This window comes from Solea solea, chromosome 13, assembly GCF_958295425.1.
Source record: "Solea solea chromosome 13, fSolSol10.1, whole genome shotgun sequence".
In the NCBI taxonomy this organism is placed as follows: domain Eukaryota; kingdom Metazoa; phylum Chordata; class Actinopteri; order Pleuronectiformes; family Soleidae; genus Solea; species Solea solea.
Genome location: NC_081146.1, coordinates 10,192,733 through 10,217,265, shown reverse-complemented (window position 1 = coordinate 10,217,265; position 24,533 = coordinate 10,192,733). Strand labels below are relative to the sequence as shown.

General features: G+C 40.0%; 2 protein-coding genes across 4 annotated transcripts; one reads left to right on the top strand and one right to left on the bottom strand.

Moving 5' to 3' along the window:
• Positions 1-587: 587 nt before the first annotated feature.
• skap2 (src kinase associated phosphoprotein 2) lies at positions 588-11,561 on the top strand. 2 transcript variants are annotated; one of them, XM_058646879.1, is made up of 13 exons: positions 588-757; positions 2,130-2,235; positions 2,364-2,389; positions 3,809-3,898; positions 4,725-4,805; positions 5,101-5,184; positions 5,294-5,418; positions 5,771-5,834; positions 5,980-6,084; positions 6,388-6,462; positions 7,593-7,705; positions 11,132-11,235; positions 11,331-11,561. In XM_058646879.1, the coding sequence occupies exons 1-12, from the start codon at positions 718-720 to the stop codon at positions 11,222-11,224; spliced, it is 1,002 nt and encodes a 333-aa protein (XP_058502862.1). In that variant the 5' UTR covers positions 588-717; the 3' UTR covers positions 11,225-11,235; positions 11,331-11,561. The 2 variants fall into 2 exon arrangements, with proteins under 2 accessions (XP_058502862.1, XP_058502861.1); XM_058646878.1 differs by having other exon boundaries at positions 591-757; positions 3,806-3,898.
• A 9,640-nt stretch (positions 11,562-21,201) lies between these two features.
• On the bottom strand, positions 21,202-24,486 carry snx10b (sorting nexin 10b). 2 transcript variants are annotated; one of them, XM_058648626.1, is made up of 6 exons: positions 23,315-24,486; positions 22,954-23,040; positions 22,773-22,873; positions 22,576-22,677; positions 22,173-22,382; positions 21,202-21,508 (listed from the first exon to the last, which is right to left on the bottom strand). In XM_058648626.1, exons 1-6 carry the CDS (start codon positions 23,348-23,350, stop codon positions 21,388-21,390), a joined length of 657 nt encoding a protein of 218 aa, XP_058504609.1. In that variant the 5' UTR covers positions 23,351-24,486; the 3' UTR covers positions 21,202-21,387. The 2 variants fall into 2 exon arrangements, with proteins under 2 accessions (XP_058504609.1, XP_058504610.1); XM_058648627.1 differs by lacking the exon at positions 23,315-24,486 and having other exon boundaries at positions 22,954-23,295.
• Positions 24,487-24,533: the final 47 nt, after the last annotated feature.

Genomic DNA, 24,533 nt, shown 5'->3' with positions numbered 1-24,533 from the left:
ATTTACTGTACTTAAGTATCAAAAGTAATTTTCTGATATAAAATGTAACTTAAGTTTTAGAAGTAAATGTAAAAGTATTAAAAAAAGTGAGTAGTTAGCGTTGGCTTGTCTTTCAACTGGAACATTGTGGGTTGAATTCCTGGCTCTGCTGGTCTATATGTGTCCTTGAGCAATTAACCCCATGTTGAAGCCTACGAATGGGTATGGGTATTTTATTTGGTAGTAACGAGTAACAAAGACAGTTAGAGGAAATGTAGTGGAGTAAAAGTTGCTAGAAATATAAATAACAAAGTAAAGTACAGACACGTGGATTGTGTACTTAAGTACAGTAACGAAGTATTTGTACTTTGTTACATTGCAACACTGCATGTGATGATGACTCACACATTGAACCAAATTATGTTTTGGGGAAAAACAGTATAATATATTCTAATCATTGTGACATAAGTAACCGATAACGTAGCAAACAATCATTTGTTTGTTATTTGCACACGTGCATTAATGACGTGGAGAATTTAAATACTGATCAGATAGATTTACACAGAAGAGTCAGCATCAGTGAGGCTGTTGTTGTTGTTGCTGCAGCATCGCTGAGTGGTCACTGATTAAAGTGAGTGAACTTCCTCGTCAGTCCACTGCCACTGCCACTTCCGTGTCATGTAAAGTGAACCCTTGTGTGTCGGACCGTCCATCGCTGCCTGCGACCAAGTAACAACAATGCGAGCGATTCCTGAGGATCTGGCGACGCTGATTTCAGGTAAACACGTCAGGAAAGCGCTGTTTTATTCGTGTGTGTTTTGTCGTTTTCTCCGTGTCATTCACAAGGTTTCACTCACTGAAGGTAATGTTAACCGAGACCGTTGTGTCAAAAGAGGAAGCACTAACTCAATATGGATGACAGTGTTACTCTGTCATTTCAACCTTCTCTTGCTGGTGTCACAGTCTGAGTCAAAGCTGCACACTGTGTGGAGATTGTACATGATGAACTAAAGCAGAAGTGTTAAAATGTCAGTAGAATGGTTTACTATTAACAATAAGTCTTTAAAAACTCTCAATAATAACTGTATTTTCAGTCTTACAGTGGCTGTTTGCCCAAAACCCTGAAAACACAAAATCATTTTGTCAAACTACATTAATGTAAACTTACAAAACTCACTCATTGCACCGCAGAGCTAATACAGGCTTATGTCCTTCACTGCATCAAATAAATGCCCTACTAAAAGTGTTCATACACTCTCACTGGCACTCACTTATTAGTGGAAACAGCCGATCTACTTGATATTCATGCACAAAACCATCATTTAGGTCAACGTGGAATAGTCTGAAGAGGCAAAACTAGCCAGTGAGCAGCAGTTTCCTGAGCGCAAGTGCCTTGATGTTAGAGGAGAATGGTCAGACTGGTTAAAAATGAAAACAAACACAGTTGTAACTCAAATAAGCGCTGGTTACAACCAAGGTCTTCTCTGAAAGCACGTACTGTGTAACCTTGATATGTAACTGATATGTTATCAGGTGTCATGTGTACCTAATAAAGTGGCCAGCAAGTGTTTAGACTTCAGGAGACCATGATATGTATTCAAATGGACTTGTGTGTTTTCCCCTGTCTTGTTTTGGTAACGCATGGGTTATTTTTTTCCTGAAATACTCTAAAATACCACATGTATGAGTAACTCAAATGTTGTCTGTTTTACACACTAGCTCTTAAAGCAGGACTCAGTCATTTCACCTGTGAGAAACACAACAAAGAAAATCAGCGCACAGGCAATTATTGAAGTGTTCTTCTGATAACTGAGTTTGCACAAGTGCAACATGAGTGAGGCTGATTTAAACGGGCTATTACAGAGATTCAGGGATTAGAATAAGGTTTGAGTGAGACTAAAGGTATATTGTGCTTAACATTTAGCAGTTTGGAGTAACGTTGTTGATATGTGAGCTTCAAATTTTGAGAATTCTCTGCCAAGTAAAACATTTTTGTTTGTATAAAATTGAGAAACATTGTGAGAGAACGTCCACAGTCCAAAAATGACTCTGTACCTGTAGCCATCTGATTGACAAAATAATGCACCGTCATCAGTAGCCATGTGAATTTGATTCAATGAGTGTTTTACCTTTTTTATTTGTGTTTTTAGATTTAGAATATTTCCTCAATGATGGACTGAAAGCAGAGAATTTAAGCAAGAAGGCAAAGGAGAAGAAGGAGGCTCTTATCAGACGGATCAAGGATGTCAAATTGAGGTTTGTTATTCATTTATTTGCTTTAAAATATAATAAAATATGAATTTGCTAAAAATCTTACTTTTCAGTGTCTTGTTGGTGTTGCAAAATCCCAATGTGTTAACATCCTCTCACTGTCTCTCCTACAGTTTTCCTCATGAATTTAAGGACAAATGTGAGTCATATTCTTTGTTTATTTTCTGTCACACCACTGGTTCTCACCCTGGTGGTCTGGACTCATGTGAGGTCACAGTATGATTCTAAAAATGACAGAGGAGAACAAATTGAATAATGTTTCTTTTTAGGACATACATTTATTGTTTTCTCTTAAGACATTTCAACCTTTTCACGAAGAGCATGGAAAAATGAACTCTTGAAAGATGCAGTGCAGGGCATCTGCAGGGTCTTAAAAGGTCTAGTCATCTGTATTTTAGGCCTTTTAGGCTTTAAATACAGTTTTACCAGGTCTTCAATAAAAAAAAAAAAAAAACGGATGAATGTTTATTAACTTCAATTTACGCCATGTTTTAATATAACAACGGAACAAACATGGAACCAGTAACTACGTAAGTTAATAATTACTATGAGAGCGACAGTTTAAAGTGTAAACTTACATCGCCATTGTTGTTTTGATATTCTCGCTACTTCCGGTCGTCTTCGTCTTCTGACGCTCTGTTCTGTGTCCCACTGACTCTTTTTCATTGGCTGTTGGCAGCTGGGCAAAGTCAGTAACCACTCCCCTACGGAGGCCATGCCGACTGGTGCAGACTCCTGTGAAACGTGGGTTAAATCGGGCAAAGATTCTTCTAGTGTCTCCCCAACTTAAGAGGGTGCAACCCCTCTGGACATTGGGAATAAAAGCATTACAGTCGCACACAAAGTCGGAGAGACACAAAGTGGCTGTAAAAGCCAACAGCAAACAATTGACATCAACCATTATTGTTTCATATAAGGAGCATTGAAGTCCCCTTCTGCAAGTCCTCCTATTAGGGACCACAGCACACACTACTCACACTTCAGCACACACATACCACATGTAAAGCCAAGGTGCTAGCTGTACAGTTTTTCCTGAAAAAAATGTGCCAACAAATATTAGTTCAAAGCATAATTAATTTGAGATTACTGTATAATGCAACGCTCTACTCTGAGTTCTGTGTACTTTACTTGGACATGAAATGGGTCTTAAATTGACATGACATGGTCTTAAAAATAATTAAAAAAAAAAGTCTTAAATTTGACTTACTGAAAACTGCAGATACCCTGTGTGGGATTTAGTGACATCTATTGGTGAAATTGCATGTTGCAGCTGAATATGCCTCCCCTTACCCTTCACTTCCAAGCATCTAGAACCTACGGTAGCCTTGAAGTATCATTAAAACTCTAAAAATTGTTTAATTTATCCATTTAAAACGTAGTGGTCTTGCCATAAATTCAGTCTAATGAATAAATAAATTGGTATAATTATAATATATTTCATTTCTTCTGAACATAAATTATATAAGTCACTGGACCTTTTTACAAACAGCATGGGAACCACTGTTTTGCGCCATCGCGCGCATCATTTCCACGCAGCTTCTTGTGTTTACTTCAGTAGGTGGTGACGACTCGTCGTCGGAGGAAGTTGATAACGACAGAGAGTCGCTGCAGTCCGAGCGCACGGACAAAGACGATGACGCTTGTGAAGGTACGAGCCACTGGCACTAAGCAGACGTCCAAAATTGTCAGGCTAAATACTAACAAGCTGTGGATTAAAGTGTTGGAAGTTGTGTCCTGGCATGAAAATACACAAATCTTTGCATCTACGCCCCAGAGAAAGTGACTTTGAGTGGCACAATGAAGGAGACATTCCAACTGTAACTTGGCAACATACTTGAGGAGCAATTTGGAGGCCGCTGCTGCTACTCCCACCACCTCTCTCACCCCCCACCCGCTTTGACAGCTAGAGCATGCTTTATTACTCTCTGCCACAGTCTGGGGGCTGAAAATTATTGCCATGGGTTTAAGTTTGAGGAAAAACATTCCTCAATATACAGTAGTTTTTAACCCTGTGTGCTCCGTCATGGTAATCTGTGCACAGTTTTGTATTTACTCTGGTTTTTTTTTCTTTTTGGTCTAAACACAGTATCAGGGAAGTCCTTGTGAAATGGTGATTAGAGTCCGGAGTTTATGGGCTGGAAGCAGCTGCCAGTTTTATGGCTGCTCTTTCACACAAAGCAACTTTGACACAGCAGTTGAACATTTGCATTGAAGTTGCATGCTGCATGAAGAATCTGCTGTGTGACCTCAAATGAGAAGCAAAACATTGCTTGCTGGAGCCGCCGTGGCCTTTAGTTTTCATCTTTTAATTTCAACATCCATCAGCGGAACACCCATCTGCTCATGTTTAATGTTGTTGTTGTTGTTTTTTTTACCTTGTTTTATAAAGACTTTTAAAAATAGTCCTGCAGTAAAGATATTGGGTTCAGGGTGAACACATGAACTCACGTTACCTTTCACTTTTTTTTTTCCAGGTGCCCAGGAGTCTCCACCTGTGGCAGCTCAGGACTTGACGTCTGTTTTCAAAGCAGGTTACCTGGAGAAGCGCAGAAAGGGTGCGTGTGTGTGTTTTCTGCTGAATACTGTATCTCAGCCGCACAAAACCATAGAAATATTGACCACTATTTGCAAATCCTCAAAAAGCTTTACTAATGCCGTGGTTTGACGTGGAAGGTCATCATCTATCAACATCTGTAGCTCACATGACAAAAAATCCATGTCAAATGAGTGTCACCATTATGTACATGTCTCGTTTTTTTGGCCTTGTTTCATTATGAAATGTGCATACACTTTAAACTATTACATAACAAACCTTTTTCCATTCAAATATTATTGTTTTTGCCTCCACAGATCACAGCTTTTTTGGCACTGAGTGGCAGAAAAGATGGTGTGCGCTCAGCCATCATACCTTCTACTATTATGGCAGTGAGAAAGGTACATCTTCTCTTTTTACCCCTGTTATCTGTTAACTGTGAATCACATACTGTTTGAGGAAACTGGTGTTGTTTCTGGGCCTAATAGTGTTTTATTCGTGGTCGAACAGACAAGCAGCAGAAGGGCGAGTTCAGCATTGACGGCTACACTGTCAAAATGAACAGCACCTTACGCAAAGACTCAAAGAAGGACTGCTGCTTCGAAGTTTTGGCTCCAGACAAGCGCATCTATCAGGTACGCTCATGCTGATGCAATCTACGGGTACAAATGTACCACCTAAATTGAAAAACGAAGGTGAACTTGAAATGTGCCATGTTAAAATCTTGACTAACCACGTGTATGTGTACTTGCACTTCATGGAATCTATTCATTTCAAAACCTATTCATTCATTTGACACTGCTGCCCCTATGCAACGACTCAGCCCGCCGCACATATTTTAAAAAGAGTGTTTCTAACGTTGGGATTCTTCCATGCGGAACATTTTACTATGCATAAATGCAGTATTATTTGTTTATGTTAATTAATATATGTAGAACTGCCTGTTGCACTGACTACAGTTTTCATTTCTCTCGTCTGTCATCGCAGTTTTGTGCGTCATCGGTGAAAGAGGCGGAGGAATGGGTGAAACAGATAGACTTTGTTTTGAAAGGTTTGAACTAAAAATATATTACGACGCTTGTAATGTAATATCTGGAGCGGCAATTTTTGTTTCTTCAAGATTGTTACATTTAAAAATGATTCGAAAATCAGTAATTGTGTGTCGGTCTAAAACATTATCCTTTTAATGTTTGTAGATATGACAGGTATCATCCCAGAAGATGATGACGAGGATCAGGAAATGTACGATGATGTTGGTCCAGTAGAACCAATTGACGATGACATCTATGAAGAGCTCCCAGGTCCATTTTCCCTGTTTTACTTTGACTTTTTTTTTAAAATATATAAATGGAGAGATAGATCAAAACATTATTAATCCCACAGGAAAATTCAAGTTTCCAGCAACAGTAAAGTAAATAGAAGTTAAAAAATAAAGTACATTAAATGGCATTATTATTATTATTATTATTATTATTATTATTGTTAATAATGATAATAATATAACTTTAGAAATGTACTGTATACAAATAAAATGCATTTTCTACAAATACTTGTTTGAGTCCGCAAATTAAACTAAATCGCATGTATCTGTCTTGCTTCTGCAGAGGAGGACCTTCCCACTCCAGCAAAGCCTCCTCCAAAGTTGGAGCCATTGAGCAAACCTGCTCCTCCTGCTGCAGGTACACACACACACACACACACACACACACAGGGGTCAAAGGCCAAACAGGTTTGCACAGCTATCCTCTTTAACTGGCTTCCATTCTTTTAGACCGCCTAACCAAAGCCTTACCCCTAACCTTAAACCACATCCAGCTAATGTCTAACCCTAACTTTGACCATAATCCAAATCTAAACTAAACTCTGAAATTGGTCTCTTTATGAGGACTACTGGTCCAGACAAGGTCAGAGTTTATGTCACTCTCTAACTAAAGAGGAAACAAACGCATAAAAGCACAGTAGGGAAGTTCCTGTGAACATGTGCAACTGAAAGTTGGCACAATACTGGAAATAACTTAACCAAATTAGACAACTTCCTTTTACAGTTATTCACGTTTTAGATATTTCTCAATGCAAAAATACTTGGTTACACAATTTCTGTCCAGTTAAAGTAAACTTTCTTCTTATTAATCATTAATCTTGTTACATACATACCGTTATATAACATTTATTATATCTACTTTTTTATTACATCTTTTTTTCTTCTTCTGCCTATTAGTTACAGAATTTGTGTAATTTTCTGGTCATGATCTTGGAATATCTGCTCATCCACTACACTAAATACTACATTTTGAATTTATCTACAGTACAGTATACTTATACCGGAGCATTATATTAATCTGAATTATCTTACTTTGTTTACTCTATCATTTTATTATTCAGTTTTACTCACTCGTATCCATCTGTTCTCACTTAGAATTGTGTTTTATTTATTATATTTATTTTATTGTTTGGTTTATTGTTTATAAACAAACCTGCCTCTGGTGTTTTCATGTGAAGTGCTTTGTGTTACTTTTTATGTCTACAAAAAAGTGTAACACAAATAAAGTTTGATTGATTTTTGACAGTGGGTGTGGTGGTTTTCAGTGGAGGCAAGAATTAGTCGGTTGTGTGATTTGGAACTGTGACACATCCACTCCATTGCATTTTTATGTGATGCGTAGAAGTACTGCTTCAGGCTCTCTACTGCCTCCTGTTGGTTCTGCCCCTCACTTACAACCACTGTGCTGTCAGACATGTAAACACACACACACACACACACACACAAAACCTGATGTCTTTTTAAACCACTGCCCAATTCTATGTCCAGTTGATAAGACCACCGACTACCAGAACTACTACCAAGGCTTATGGAACTGTACAGGTGACCATCCTGACGAGCTGACCTTCAGACGTGGAGATACCATCTACATCCTGAGCAAGGTATACATTGAAAGGAGATCAGAAAAGCCTTAGTTTGTCCTCAGATGAATGTTTTTTTTTTTTATGCATCCTGGATGAGCACAAACCCAATTTTATGCAGAAGTTTGAGAGGAGGTTTGCAGTCTGAGTGACGCTGCATGTCCCTGAAGTGTGGGTTATTTCCAGAGCCTCAGAGGAACTGACTGTTCACATCCTTTACTGGCAGAGCCTGACCCTCCACCTGGAGGTGAACGGCTGATGCTAAGAGACTGACTGGGCTAGGTTCTCTCTCCCTGGTACTGTGATGGGGATTAGTTGTGTCACAAAGGAAGCTGTTTTAGTGTTGTTGGCGGAAACCGGGCTTAGCTGGCACACAGCGCCATTCCATCACTTCCATCTGGACTGTTTCAGCATGCTGTCGCTGCCGCGATGCCAGGCAGGGAACAGCCCACACACACACACACACACACACACACACACACACACACCTCTCAGACATCTCTCTCACCTCGCCAAGTAGGAATGTGTGTTCCCAGGAAACTCAGACTGAGTCCACCACTCTATTCAGAGCAGGTGAGGACGTGTAGTGGACGCACACTTTCCAAGGCTTGTTGACAAGGTGTGGGTGCCAGGTGTGGAGGTTTCAGGGGGTTGGGTGGTTTTTTACCTTTTTATTATGTAACCCAACAGGAGAGCATTTGTGCTCATGTGAAGTTTGTTGCAATACATTTAACAGGCTTGTTTTTGAACATTGCAAAGCAAATAAGTAAATAGGGAAATGTACACTTACACAGATGGTCATCAAACGTGTGGTTTTTATTTATTCATTTATTTTTATTATTAATTAATCAATTTCTTTGAAGTGTGAAATGTGCACTTTCCAGAGTGTCTAGATTTCCTGCCTGGTTTGGTGTCTATGGAGCATGTAGTCATCTGATATTACTGATGTCAACAGACCAGAGCCATTTTCATATTCAAGTCTGCCATCTAGTGGTGCAAAGATGTTGTGACTCATGGCTTCAGGACATTATTTTTTTTTATTTTGTAAAATCATCAGATTGATTGATGGATGGATGGATGTACTTTATTGATCCCAAATCTGGGATATTTTCTGACAAATTATAAAAATTGTATAAAAGTGAGAAAGAATATAAAATATAAATATAAGATACAAACAAATTAAACCCAAATTATAATAAAACATATTACTTGTAAGGACAAACCCCACAGTGACTATGTATATAGTTCAAGTGTGCAGTTTGTGCAAAGTAATTTATGATTGGGAGAATTATTTAAAATCCCACAAAAGAACTAGGTTGTATCTGCAAGTTATTTGATTTTTCTGGTTTATTGATGAAATATTTACTCTGTAAAATATCAGAGAATAATCAAAAAAGAATCGACAAATATTTCCAGAGTTCGAGGTGACATTTCTTTTTAAACAATACACTATCCAAACAGCAGGGTGTCGTTTTTTTTAGAAGCAGGAACAAGCATTTTTATTTGATAACCGACCTAGACAACTAATGGATTATCGTCGTTGTTAACTTTGGGTTGATTAACTAATTGATTAATTGATTTAGCACTAAGAGAAAGAAAGAAAGAATTGCACAAAGCAGACAGACCCGTCAATGCTCATTGGTCAAACGCCTGTTTATTACTCCTCCTCCATGTGTGGAGAAGGACCAAGAATCAAGTTGCTCTTTCACTCAGACTGGAAGTGCCATTAGCTGAAACCTTGGTGTTGGGGGTTGTGGCCTGCTGCAGGGGCAATGACCATAAAACGTGTCTGGACTGCAGCAGCCAGCTGCAACTAAAGTGGACAGCCAGCTTCCCCCCTTCTGCCTCCCACCCCAGTTCTCCTTTCCCTGGCTTCACTGTGTCCCTCCCCCATTCCACAGCCCAGAAATAGCTGTAGTGTTACAGCTGCAAGACCCCCCAGTCAGGACCTGGGTGTTGATTATATAGGGTCTAACTGGGAGAGAGTGTGTTGCCTAGATATGCTGCAGCACTCCACCCACTCCCACTCCCACCATCTCCCACCCGCCTGCCCAAGGTGCAAGTCACTGCCCATAAAACTAATGGAGAAATTTAACATCTCACTTTGCAAACGTGGCTCGATGGCTAGATAATGGGTGAGGGGTTAATGTTGCTGCTGTTGCTTTTTGTGTCTGCAGAGCTCATCAACTTCTCTCTTTTTCTTCAATTTGAAATCCAACCTTCAGCGAATTTTTGTTTTGGTGGAAATCGTATAATTACAGCGCAGTGGTATCGGCCGGCTTAGTGTGCGGTGTCATTAGGCTTTCATGGCTTTGTGGATGCGTTCTCGCGCTGTTCCCCGTCTCAGTCGAGCATGACTTATTTGTCAGCCTGAACTACACAATGAAGCGTCGCTGGCTTTCAAAGAGTGGCTGCAGGAAGTCATAATGTGCACACACACATACACATACACACACACACACCTCATGTCAGTCTGCTGTATTATCCCCCAGGGGCTAGTGATGGAGTGACATTTTCATCATGCGACACATAAAAGAAATAGATGTGACGCTTTCTGTTTGTTTGGTGGGATGTTTAATTTGCTGTTAATAATATTAGATGAACTAATAACTTTCTATTGTAAATAATATCATCTGTGTCTGTGTGACACAGACAGTAAATCAAGTACATAACAAATGTCACTTTTCAACATTGCTATTGTTATTGTTCTCTTCCTATACGTCCCATACTACCATCCAACTCTCTCATGGGAATAACGGGACACATGTGATGTGGTGCTTCCTTGTTCCTGGGTTCTGCTTTGGATTTGTAACGTTGTGCAGGCTCCTTTTCCTTTATCCATGTCAGAGCGTGATGTTTAGGCTTGATTCATGCCCCGGGAAGACTTTGATGAGAGTTCAGGCTCTTGGCCAAAGAGAAGGAGAGGGGGAACCTTTCCCTCTTGTCTCAGATCTCTCCTCACTGTGTCCTCCTCACATCTCAGCATGGTGACAGCCATTTGGAGCAATCACTTGTCATGTTGTGACACGTTTATGTGTGACGGGCTTCGTCCACGCTGAGGTTTTTGTGTCGCGTGGAGGTAAATGTTCTCAGTCTCGGAAGCGACGCCAGAGGCAGGACAGGGAATGGGGAAATGCAAAGGATGATGGGATGTTTCGGGTGTGGGAGTGAAAGGAGAATGGTTTATGTGCGTATGGAGGCTTCCCATTAGTCTGACAATCCAGACAAAGGAAAAGCAGAAAATTCTTCCTCTAAAGAAGATGGGATAAGCAAATGCCTTGAAAAATTACTTCAACATTAACCAAAGCAATATATGTTACAGTTGAATGATTAATTGATTAATCAATGATTTCTTTTCTTTTCTTGTGTGATAACTGACTAGTATGTAGAACATCTACTGTCTGAAAGCATCCTACATAATGTGTCTGCCCATGTCTTTATATCCAGGAGTACCATAGCTATGGCTGGTGGGTTGGAGAGAAGAATGGAAATATAGGAATTGTCCCCAAAGACTTCCTGATGGAGCTTTATGTTTTATAAACACACCTTGTGTAAGTTTTCTTTTTTTATCACTGGAGTTGAAAACAATACTTTTAATTTAATTGTCTTTGTTTTAACTGGTATATTTTTTTTCCCTTATTTCTAGGATTGTTCATTGTTCCCTCTTATAACCACTGGAACAGTTTTCACATCACTGAAGTACAGAATCTTTGTCTACTTTGCACTGCTTATTTTTTTGTATTTATTTTCCATACAAAATACCCCCCCCCCCCCCACCCGAAAAAAAACAAACAAAAAAAACAGCATCTCATGCTTTGCTTTTGGCAAATTTGATATTTGCAAGTGGCAAAATCAATAAAGACTCAATTATAATGTATCTGTTGTATCAGTGCTTTTTCATCATCATCATCATCATTATTGTTACTTAACGTGATACTTGAGCCACAAGGTGGCAATAGAGTATCTTCAAAGGTCATACATTACCTCAGTAACAGAGATGCTTTTTGCCAGTTTCACCTTGAGGCTGAAATTTTCACACAAGACTGACTGAGGAGAAATGTTTTAAAAAATACTTTCTGGGGGAAATATTAAAATAAAATTAAATAAATGATTAAACACTAATGTCCTAGCCTTCTGAACCCCAATATTTGCCTTCTGTAATGATAGGCAGTTAACATCAGGCCACTGGCAAAACCAAATCCTGCATGCACACTAAATACATCTGCCAAACCTCCTGGATAGATAAGAAATTATTTATTTATTTTCTAAAACTGAGTTTATTCATCTGGTCAGCACTTTTGTTCAGGGCTTCAAAGGGACACTGCGTGTGTTTTTATGGCACCTGGGAGACTCTGCTGGGCAGAGGATCACACAGTGGCAGATGGTTGTTGGAGCTGCATGCCTGAGTGAAACGGCCGAGGTGCACTAATAAGACAGCCTCGCACACAGATAGCAGGGATGCTTATCGCCCTCAGAGGGGCTGTTTGACAGCAGGCAATGTGGTATTAGCTGGGCATATCCCTCTGAGGTTACATACATACAGTACATATCTTTTTACAGTGCTCTCACTGAGGGGGGAAAAAAACTGGTTATATAACATTCCCTTTTCCAATTTTTCTGCTTTGCTGCAGACAAAAGAGGCCCTGTCAAGGTTTTCTCAAGGTTATAAGAAAATGAGAAGGAAAACATGTTCATTAACCAATAACTCACTGTATCTTTCTCTTCCTCTCCCCTCTATTTTTTTTTCCCTTGCTCCTGTCTCTCCGTTTTGTTCCTTTTTGAGTGATGAGCTAGTCCTCTGTCCTCTGGGTGACATTCAAAGCCGACATAAATCCTGCTCTTTGCTCCATAGTGCAGCGATAAAGCTTCTCTGCTAATTGAAGATGTAATGAATTACCATAATTAGTTATTGAATATACTACATTGGATATTGAGAGAGGAGATGCTTTGTTTTAGGGGATGGAAGGGGCTGTGAAACTATGTGATATCCAGTCGGTGCAGATCACCAGATGGTGCTTCTGCAACAGTCCTGACAAGGTCAGCCTGCATCATTCACAGCCATTTAGGCAAATTATGAAGTCATTTAAACATGCCACTGGATTGATGCATAAACAATAATATTTCTTTGCTGACGTAGCTTCGTATTTCCACCTAGGAGTCCTCCTTTTAATGCTAGGCTATGCGTTTGCCAAAGGCGAGCGAGGCTAAATATTGCCTCTCATTTTTATGTGCCAATAAAGGATTTCCTTAATGGATGTCAACTACATCCCCATCCCCCCATTAGATTTGGACAGCCATATCTTCAGAATATACAGGTTCTTTTATTGCAATTTAACGTCAAGATATAATGTTTCATAGATAAATGCCACTAAGCCATTAATTTTCTGAACACTAAATTACACTAATGATACCAGAATATCACTAATTAATACTTTCAACCATAAAGACACACTTTTACTGGCCAAATATATATAAATTGGGCTGCTGAGTGATAATGAATAAATTAAGATTTCGTGAGAAAGATGATGGAAATATAAAGCAAGTTTCCTGTCAGTACAAAATATAGTCCTAATCGTTTTTTACCGATGGCCTGAAGCTCGTTTGTTGATTCTTTTCTGTTTTGCTTTTTTCAATCAGAACTTTCTCATATTTCCACTTTCTGGAGCAATTCCCTTTGTGTAAATATAACCTTCGGGGCACAAATATCCCCCTTGCTAAAAGGATACCTGCTCATCTTTGTTCATGGAGACAAAAAAAAACATTTCATACCATTACCCCCAGGGTTACTAAAAAGGCTAAATACTTGATCTATACCACTTTAGAGAAGTAATCTTGATCAAGCTGTCAGCTGTTTCTGCTGCTCTTTAACCAGGTCACTCAGTCATAGATCACGCCACAGCTTCATGGAGAGTTTCTGTCAGGAATAACACTGCCTTATTTATGTGGTATCCCCTGGCATTTTGCAGGAAATGTATTACCTCTCCAACTGGCCCACTGTCAGCATTCCATTAAAGCCTCTCCCTCTGGTCTAAATCTTAAAATCTGAAATAGACACTTTTTAAATGCAAGTCACTCTTAATTGAGGTCAGTTTCTGTTAACATAACTCATGTCAGCTGACAAATTAAGGTTTCCTCGGCCAGCTTATGATGACATTGTGAGGAGACGTGGTGCATTTTAAGTGAAGGCAACAGGAAGACCACGACAAGCCTGTTCCTGGGATGTGACTGTTAGATTTTCATTTGTTTTAATGATTTCTTAACTATCTAATGTGTAATAATATGGATTATAAGCAGGGGAAGTGGGAGGCTAGTTAATGTTGCCTCAGACAGGTCATTTATCACGAGCACCCCACTCCCCACATACTACCAGTGTCTGATGCTCTGTGTTTATAATCACCCTGCACATGTCCTTAAAAACGTCACCAGCAAGCACACGCAGTTTACCTGTATATGATGTGTGCTGTGTAAATAAAGGTGACTTCACTTGCCGCCATGTTCCAGCTGATAATGATGAAGCTGTTACCTCTGCACGGAGCCTTGTCATCTCTCTCTCTCTCACTCACTCACTCACTCACTCTGTGCCTCATTGTAACAAGCAGCTCTTGTGTTGCACAGTGTTGGGTTGGCAGTGCACGCTGACAGGGAGAGCAGAGCTATGTGCTGACATGTCACTTAGGATAAATCAGGCTTATCAAAGTGACAGGTGTTTGTCCACCTGCTATAAACATCTCCCACGCCTCGCTCCCACTCCATCTCCACACAGATTATTTACAAGGCTACAGCCTCTGCACGCTGGCCCTGTTTACTCTCTGTCTGTGGCTCTAATATCAGGTCAGCGCTCCGCCACTGATTTACTCTGCTAGTTAGTGAGGTGAGTAATGGCCGCGGGTGGTCTGGGAGGATAGTTTGTAATCAGGAGAGGTCAGAGATGTGAGAGATGCTCTAACTGTAATTACAGTCCCCTCCTAACACTGCAGCTGACTGCCTGCCAGTCTTGTACAAACTGATCATTCCTTCCTCTCCTTCTCTTTTCCATTTGATGGTTGTGATGACCCTATATTGAGGTTGTCAATGTCAGCTCGTAATATAGCAGCTCTTTTGTAAGGCAGCACCCTGACAGAGGATGAAAAGGTATGAGTGGGGGGGGGGGATGAGTTACATATACAGTATGAGTCATTGGATAGTAGATCGCTGCCATCACACCTATTTAGTGTCACGTTTGGTATGTATCCAGGTCCTGCTCAGCTAACCCGAGCATGCAGAGCCGTGGTGTGTGTACAGTGGGGCGTTGGGGCTTTTTAAGCAGAGGAGGAGAAGTTTACATTTAGCAATTTCCAGACAAATGAATCTGCCACTTGTGTGAAATGGGTGCTGGCCCAAAGATATTCTGAAAGTAGGTCAGCACTCTCAGGCTGTGTTTAACACTTGAAGCTGTCATGATAACTTATAACCAAAACAAATGTGTGTGACAGAGGAGTTGACACAGTGTGGATTGACTCACTGCAGCAGTGTTGTGTCGTGTTTTCTTGTCTGTGGTGTCATTCAGTGCTCCAGCAGTGATTTGAAGACGGCAGTTGTACATTGGAGTTTTAAATAAATAGCCAATGTACAGCAGCATACACAAGAGCATGTCTCAGCTTGTAGCTTTCCTCAGTGTGACAGAAACCTTTGTGAATGTGACCCAGTTTATAACATCAACCAGGAAGTTGCATGTTAATCAGGTCCTTATAATCAAATGGCAGAAACAGATGAAATGTATTATACTGACCTACATTTTGCAATTTCAGACAAACTACACAACCTGAGTCTCTTGATCCTGATTTGAATTCACTTCAGCTTTCAAATTCTTACATTTGTGAAAGTATTACAAAGTTAAATTTTGCACTTTTGACTTGGTCACAGAGTATTTGGCCTCTTTGCACATTTTACCATAGCCTTTACCATGTCACATTACTGAACTGTCAGTTGAACTGTGTTCCCAGTTGACCTACAATTGAATATAAAGTACAGTATGACCAACATTTGAAGAAAGGGCACACAGTTACGTAACTTTGTCCACCCTCTTCCTCAAAACGGCAGGCAGATCACATTACACAGAGATGGAGAAGAATGAATTGCATTGACTCGTGTCACTGTAATTGAGTAGGTTTTTGTGTACTTCATTTCTATAATTTGTAATTTTACTTTTACTTAAGTATGTTTTTTTGGAAGTGCTGTGCTTTGCTACTGAGTAAAAATTAAATTTAAAAAAATTGAATTAAAAAGAAAAATCATGCTCTGGAAATTTTGTCAGTCAACGATGAGGACAGGTGAACTGATGCTAATTAAGGTCCCTGAGTGAGGGACATTTGTGACCTTTGACCCAGTTTTGACTGATTATTATATTATGTGTTTACATATTTAATTTTGTCAGTGCTTTAATTTGTAAAGGTTTGCCTTTAATTAAAAACAATTCATGTGAGATTTATGTCCCTTTGTGTCCCTTTGCAGGACACAAGAAAGAAAGGAGTACATTTTAAACAACTTTAACTTGAGTACATTTTTGAGATCAGTATTTAAATAGTGGTACTTTTACTTGAGTAGAATATTTTGGTACTCTTTTCACCTCTGCATACTGTAGTGTATATGACATGATATAAAGCATTTTAATTGCTTTTGTCTGTCAAATGTGTCTCACTGGATATTCATGCTATTTTCTGTTCTAGTTTGACCAGCTCCAGCTTGCAGATCTGTATTTATTTACTGACGTCAGAAACGGAATGGGGGAATTCACTCATTGTGTAACATCTAACTGTGTGTGTCCTACTGACAAAGCAAACGTATAGTTTTATTTCACTATTTTATTTTTAAATCATTAATTTATTTGATCACTTCATGGAGAGCTGGCAAAAAAAGGATTTCAGGTCAGTAAAATGTTAAAACATTTTCAAAGAGACTCAATAATCTTTATTTAGAGTAAACTGTCCCCATGTCGTCCTCCAGTGCTCACATCCTCTCAGCTTTGAGATGGGAATTTCCACACTTATGGAATTTGATGGTATCCAACCCAGCTTATTATCCAAATCCCAAAGGTCAAGAATCCCCATCTTCAAGCAATGATGCACGATCACTGTGGAACTTTGTTAGTGAACTTCTCCTCACAACTGAACCAGATCTGCAGAACTTGGGACTTTCTGGTTTGTAGGTTCACATAATGTTAGGTGAATATTAATGAATTTGACATGGACCTATTAACATACCATGAATGCTAATCATGTGAATTTAGGATACTCATTACATATGTATTAAATGAATAGCAGGTGGGGTAATTTGAGTAATTTGTGGCTATATGCAGACACTGGGATGATGGACGGTGTCTGGAGAAGACAAGCTGAGCCGGCCAGTGGATCTACTGCAGAGTAAGGAGAATTTAGGCTCATCATAAAAGATTTCCCCTTGCCTCTTATTTCACTTGGACATTTTTATGTTTTTTTTATTTTCTACCTCATTGCAGCCGTGAGCTGCCTGCTGATTTACACACACTGGCAGCGAAGCACAGAGGCCTCCAGAGACGGTGCCCTCTACCCCTCCATTTTTTTTCTCCTCCCCTTGTTCCTCCACCCTCTGTCGTCCTCTCACTGCCATCACCAGCCGTCTCTCCATTCGCTGAACTGCGTCTGACCAAAGAGCTCCCCCTCTACTCGTTCTTCATCTCTAACAAGACATTAGTCTGGAGAGGTAGTTATTCACACATGAGGTTGTGGCACACTAAGGGGCCGTTCCCCTGTGCCAAGACACAAATTCATTCAAGGATGAGCAAAAGACACGGACACTGAAGGCATCTTACAATAGTCCATGTCATTTCAGAGTCATTACACTAATGACTGCACTCATTACAGCCATTAGGGATGTTGTTTGTAAAATCTCTTCACTATGAAAAAGTGTTTGACCTGGATTAATGAACATTTGTGACTGTGTATTAATATATAAAGTAAATGCAGACGCCTTATCTTAACACAAGGCCCTTCCCTCATATTTGTTCTCCACTGAATGTTGCAAGGGGGAACATGTCTGGTTTTAGACACCATATTATTTCAGGAAATTATGAAGCACTCATGGCTCTCACTGTTCCAGGAGAAGCCTTCAAGCTGAACAGCCCTCAGCGGGGGAAGAGAAGCTGTTGCTCGACACGGCACGGTGATCACGAGCGTTCCCAGTAATTGCAACATCCATGCACCAAAAGGCAACAGCATGTGGTGGTGAAATACAGTAGCAGGTATAAACCATGCAGAACCACCGAGGGAAGGTTCCACAGTTGTTGGAGAGGCTGAGGTTTTATAGATGATGGTCAGCTTTTAATGCAGCTCATTTCCATCTGCAACAGTAGAGTGACAGAGAGAAAAGATTCAGCCTTGAGTTTTTAACAGGTCGAAGCAGGTGTGTTACATTCTCTCTCTCTCTCACACACACACACACACACACACACACACACACACACACACACACACTAAAGCTACAAGGATAGATGTGATGACTGAAAATGCCTATTTGGCTGTCAGGTTGTTGGATTCTTGTTGCCCTCAGTAAATCAGCGCTCAGTATTGGCATGAAATGTGGAAGACCATTGAAAAATGTTCAGAGCCAAGGCGCTATGCTATTAACAGTTCAATTAATCCCAGACTTCTACATCATTTACGTCTCTCCCTCCTCTGCCCCCCCTCCAGTGAATGTGATTGTCTTGCTGTTTAACAAGCCACACATCAGTATTAGCAGCCTGAGCCATTATAATATCACTGTTGCTGGTGTGTAACTCTGGCATCCTTCCTTATAAGGCTTCGCCCCGTATCTGTTGGCAATGCAGCTGGGCTTCTCTGATATCGACTCATCCTGGTTTCACAGAGTTGCAGTCACAGAGATTTAATATCTCAAGTGGTGCTGAACTCCTCTAGCTACTAATGGATTCTGTATAATGTGGCACTTAAAATGCATTAGCTCCCTCTGATTTATCTGTAATTTGCCTCCACTGGGGCATATCTTCCTCAATACTTTAATTTGTTTTTGGCTTAGTGGACAAACCTTGATTGGGATTTCATATTGTTGCATTTGAATTTGACAGTTTGGTTCTCTCCATAAGTGGATTTTTGATTTTGGGGATTCAGTGTTTATTTCAAAACAGACATTGTTATGTGTAAACATCACAGACATAAGGTGGGATTTTGTTTTAGCTGTTCTGGCAGAAAGTCTTTGCTGACTTGGTCTGAGGCAGATGGGCATCTCCCAAAGGGGCCGTCTTCCTTTATCTTATCTGCTAAAGTTTCATGTGTCAAACGATAAGCATAGTAATTAGATTAAACTGAGCTCAAATGTTTGTGGAAATGATGAAAATTCGATTTTTTTATTTACTCAGTTGATCAGTTTCACACCGTCAGTGTCAGTGTTGTAATGGCAGTGACAGACTCGGCTACAGTGGCTCAAGGTTAACAGCAAGTGGATCAGAGTCACAGACCATTAAAAGAGGAGTCAATACTGCAGGACCAGTCAGATTAAACCAACAATGTAAACATTTAAGTCCATGTGACAATCCCTGTTACCGAGCCCTTTTAACTGTGCTAAGTCATTTTGTGGAACTGATACTTAAACAACAGAGATTATCTGTGTATCTGTACATCAGCTCACTGGCACACACATCGTTATTAAAGTTTTGACAACAAACCAAAAGGAAAAAAATGTCTTCAATAATTCAAGGATGTTCAAGGATGTTGATCCATTGTACCAATACAACTTTAAGGGTCTAAAAATAGTTGAATTATTACAATGTTACATCAAGGATGTAAAATAACCACCATGTTGTTTTTTTTAAAATATATAATTGAAGATTTTAAAGGACCGGTGCATAAGAATTAGTAACATCTAATGTCTAAAAAACACAAGCTTTCACAAGCACGTCAAGAAAATATGAGAGGATTTGGTTTTCCTTTGTGTATTAAGCTTCTGCTTAAAACATAAAATACACACACAAATGGTTAGGTTTGTCCATTTTGGTTGCTGTAGAAACATGGTGGTGCAAGACGTCATCCTCCGTAAACTATGCCCTTGCCTAAAGTACATTTGCATATTCCAAGGCTGCAAAAGCTGACACTTTTACAAACATTCTTATCAGTAGCATGTTCAATTGTGGCCGATAAACCCTGCTAAATGTTACACGCTGGACCTTTAAACTCCTACGAATCGAAACTACAATATAATAACAAAACAAAATGTAGGTCATATGATTTTTTTTTATGTGTCTGTTATGATGACTGCAAACACTGGAGTAGTTCCAGTGAAAAATGTAAAATATAAAGGTTTAAAATGATCACCTGAGTTGGTTTTTATGCAGGAGGAAAAAAAAAGGCTCATTCTATGATTTAATGAAACCAAAGAGGGGCCTGAAAATAGAAGAATAATATTTTGATTGAATGGTATAAGTCTGGTGCGGCTTTTCGTGTGCACTCATTTCTGTAAATGTACTCTTACTTCAGCACCTTTGCTGCCAGGTTTTCTGGCTGTATTAGAGGACATAAAACCTTTCTGAATCTCCATCCAAAGCAAACATCTGCAGCAGCCTCGCAGTATGTGTTGGGAGGTGCAGAGCAATGCTGCTCCACATCGTTAAGCACTGACAAAGAAGACACATGCATTTACTGCATTAACATACCTGGATGCACACGGGTTCACATATACACCCACGCGTCTTCCAGAAAGGACGTTCCACCCCCCCAGATTTGATTTTTGTGGGCTTTCCTACTGTCCAAACTGAGTCTGAGGTGACAACACCTCTCTGCCCCACCGCAACACAAGCCTTTTGTCTGCTCCCTTTCTGAATATATAATGAATGTCACAATGGCTGCAGGGAGAGAGAGAGACAAAGCTGATCTAATTAACTGGGTTTGCCTTTCCTCTGGTTTGGTGGTCGTTACCTCTGCATAAGGAATCATAAGCACAATGCCGCTCACTGTGGGAGCACGTGCACAGACACCCAGAGATAAAGTATGTGGTAGTGGTGAAAAGGCTCATACAAATACAAAGTGAAAGTGACACATAGAAAAGGCGGCCTGTCAGTGCAGCTGGCATTTTGTTCTGCGGGGAGCAGTAAAACCTGTCTACCTGGCAGCCCCTCTTAGACAGGAGCGAGTCCTCTGGGGTTGGACTGGAATCCCTACCAGCCACACACCTGACAGGGGGGGCTGTCTGAAAACTCTGCAGAGACCCTATTACACATGTCATACCGCTAAGCACTGCAGTGGCCACCATGTGACAAGCTCCCCACACTTTATTAAGAGCGGAAGCTCAGCCACCGGGAGACGTCACACCGTCTCCGCTCATGTCACATTGTTTGCCATACATTTCTGCACAGTGTCAAATTATAAACGACCAACATTCAGAATGATTTTGTTCAATTTGTTTATGAAGTAAACACAGACAGTTACAGCAGACACAAACATATGCATGTAACAACACTGCCATCTACAGGCATATTGCTGCTACCACTTTTTTTTTTAACTGTGCAAACAGAACATACTCTTTTGAAATTTGAAAGCTACATTGTTCTTAATATTTACTGTACATTATTCAAACCATCAAGATTAGAACATCAAGAGTAAAGTACGTGGCTATAAGTGCAGTGTGATGGGCTAACAGGTGACTTTCTTCTTCACAGGTTAAACGGAATGAAGATGCTGTTTTCATGGAGAACCAGGAGAGGAGCTGAGGGTTTCCTCCCGTCTGGAGTAAAGTAAAGTTGTGCTCGCTGCTTTGTTCATCGCCAAGTCTTTAATCTGTGGCTCTGGATCTCTACACTCGGAGCTGGAATAACACAGATAACAAATCTAAATCAAATGCCATTCAAGAGCAGTCATTCCCAGAAACTAGGGACCCACAAATGTGTGAAGCTGTGATTCATTTAGCAAACAAAAATGTCTAAAAAAACAAACTGATTTTTCAAAATCTATTTGAAATAATATCTGCTATTAGAGAAAAGCCCTAAATTATTCTTAATAGTGGTCAAAGATCACATATTTTTGTCCCAAAGCTCTGGACTGAATTAGAAAAAAGTGTGTTCCACCATGCAACCTCATCAGCTAGGAATAATGGACAAAAACAGCTGAATGTTAAAGAGCTGTTGTTACTGTGATTTGTTGTTTTGTCTTGTCTGTAACCCGGGTAAATGTGCTGCTGCTAGATTTTTAATCTCAATGAGGTTTTCCTGGAAAAGAAAGGGCAGTAAAATCATTAATTTGCTCTTGTCACAACGTATTCTGTGAATTAGGCTGCAATGGTTTCTTATCTTTAAAAGTAGGTCCCTGTGTAAACAGTTTGGGAAACACTGTTTAGCGAATGAGTCAGACGGAGGTGAAATTACACCTCCTTAAAATAACTCTTGTCCTTAGAGCTATTACAATTCCAGTGCTTTTGAGCAGCTGAATATTGGGAGTGGAGGAACTAAAGACTCCAAAGCATGGTACAGTACCTGTCTGAGTCTGAGTCACAACACAAGCTGAGGTCTTTCTGCAGATCCTCCTCAGAGTGGAACCTTCTCAGTCCACAGCGCTGAACTGCCTGGGTCACGGAGAAGTGGGTCCGTCCAGCAGCACAGGCCTCAATCCTGGACACTCTGAGCTCCGATTGCAGGAAAAGGTGCAAGCAACTGTCGGACAGCAGCATTGGACTCTGGAGGATCCTGGAAAACAAAGTAAGATGACTGAACAATAATGCTGCATTTTTGTATTTCTGGCTATAGTGTGAAAACAGCAGTCATGTCACGAGACCCAGGGTTTTTGAAAACACAGAATCACCAGTTTTTGTTATCTGCCTTTTCGTAGTACAGTATGTCAAAGTTCATGGGTGCATTGATCACGCGAGGTCCTTCTTACTGTGTCAAAAAGTTCTGGAGCCCTTTCATGCGCTCAGTGATCTGTTGGGCGTTGTTCAGACTGAAGAACGGATTCTTCGGGGGCAGCTCTGGCAGCTGGAGCCTGCAAGAGACGGCAGCAACGACAACTGTAAACATGGGAACTGAAAGTAGAGGCCTCCTCAAACCATTTCTCAGTGCACGTACAAATGAACTTACATTAGCTGTGAATTTGCTTGCAGTTTTTGCCTGAGCCATACAAACTCACTGTACCTCCTCCTCACTCTTGAGATCTTTTTGTTGAAACACACACTGTCAGTCTGAAACACATAGTGACACACGGATTACGGCAAGCTCTGGTGTTTGATTGTCTAGAACGAGATCTCATCCTCTTACTTACGTGCAAACAAATTTCATAGTCTATGTAGGCGTGCCAAAAGTCATTCTTTTGTATCCGCGGGTCCCGCACCCAGACGCTTACAACCTGCTGCATGGAAAATGTAAGAGACACTCTCAGAATGCAGAATGCACTGTTAGAACAAAAGGGAAGTTTTTTATTGTCAGATTGAGGAAGTTAAATTATGACCAACCCATGAAACATATGGGGGGTGGGAAATCCCAAAAAAAAGGTCCAGTATTGCTCAGGACACAAAAACACTTCTAAAAAGTTGAATTCTAGATTTCTAAATGCAGACTTGCAAATACTTTTCTATGACACACTTTTTTTATCGTAAACATTCAAAGCAGAAGTCCAGTCCTACCTCGTACAAAATGTTGTCAGTTTCCTCCCCCATCATGAAAATGTCAAGTTTGAATCTAAGTAGTGTTAAATCAGCCAGACAACGCTGCGCCAAGTGTTCCAGTAGTGATTCCTAAAGTGTGTTGTTCAGGGGCAAAGGTGTGAATATAAAGTCAGAAGACCACGGCTCCTCCCCATTCTGAAAGTTCGGCAAATCACTAAAAAAAAAATCCTTTCACTTCTGTTCCCATCACAATTTAACATGACAAACACATGAAAAAAGGGAAGTTTTTTTGTTTTTTTTCCCTTTTATTCACAGAGACTTCACAGATCTATGGTCAACAGTTACAGTGGTTCAGTAGCAGGAGTGTTTTAGGAGGTTGAAGGATCAGCTGAGTGTCCCATAACAATAACGGGAGATATGTCGAGTCAGGACAGTGCTATCAAGATACAGGTACATGTCTCTGTAGTTACAGTGTCCTTCATAATAAGACAGTCTCATTTCTAAAGTGCTACGTTTAACACTCTTCTCAGCCACCGTTAGGCTCACGAAATGTACATTTTGAAATCAGCATTTATAATCTTCACAATTCTGCCGCTATGTTTTACTTTGTTTAAAAAGCACCAAGATTATAATAATTTTTTTTTTACTTTACATAAAAGTCGACATTTCAGTCCCCATGAGAAGAAAACACTTGGTACATAGCAGCACATCTGGGAAGATTTGTGCTGAGTGACATTTTGAAATACTCTCCATCAACAAGGGTCGTACAGTAAGACACAGTAAAAGCTGTGGCTGAAAACACCTCACAACAAAACAAACAACATGGTTAAACAACACACGTTCAAACAACTACACAATCATCAGCTACAACCAACAGTTAATTGGACTAAACGGGGGTCTACAACCTTCACTATCAAGAGCCATGTTTTGGAGCTGTATAAAGTTTTATATATAACTAGAAAAAGAAATCTGTTGCAATTGAATTGCTTTTAACCTGTTAAAACAAAAGAAAAATGGAGAAAAAAAGAACACTGGGATGTGTAGGCCTACTTTGAAATAAAACTCAAGTCCTTGTTTAAGTGAAAAATAACCCACTTAAATTAATAATGGATTGATTTGGATTTCATCCTTTACAAAGATGGCCATGAATCCAAATGCATACTTCTTCATGTTCATATGAATGTTTCAGAATGTTAAATAAATAAAATAGATTAGGCTGACTTTGTTCCCTTTGAAA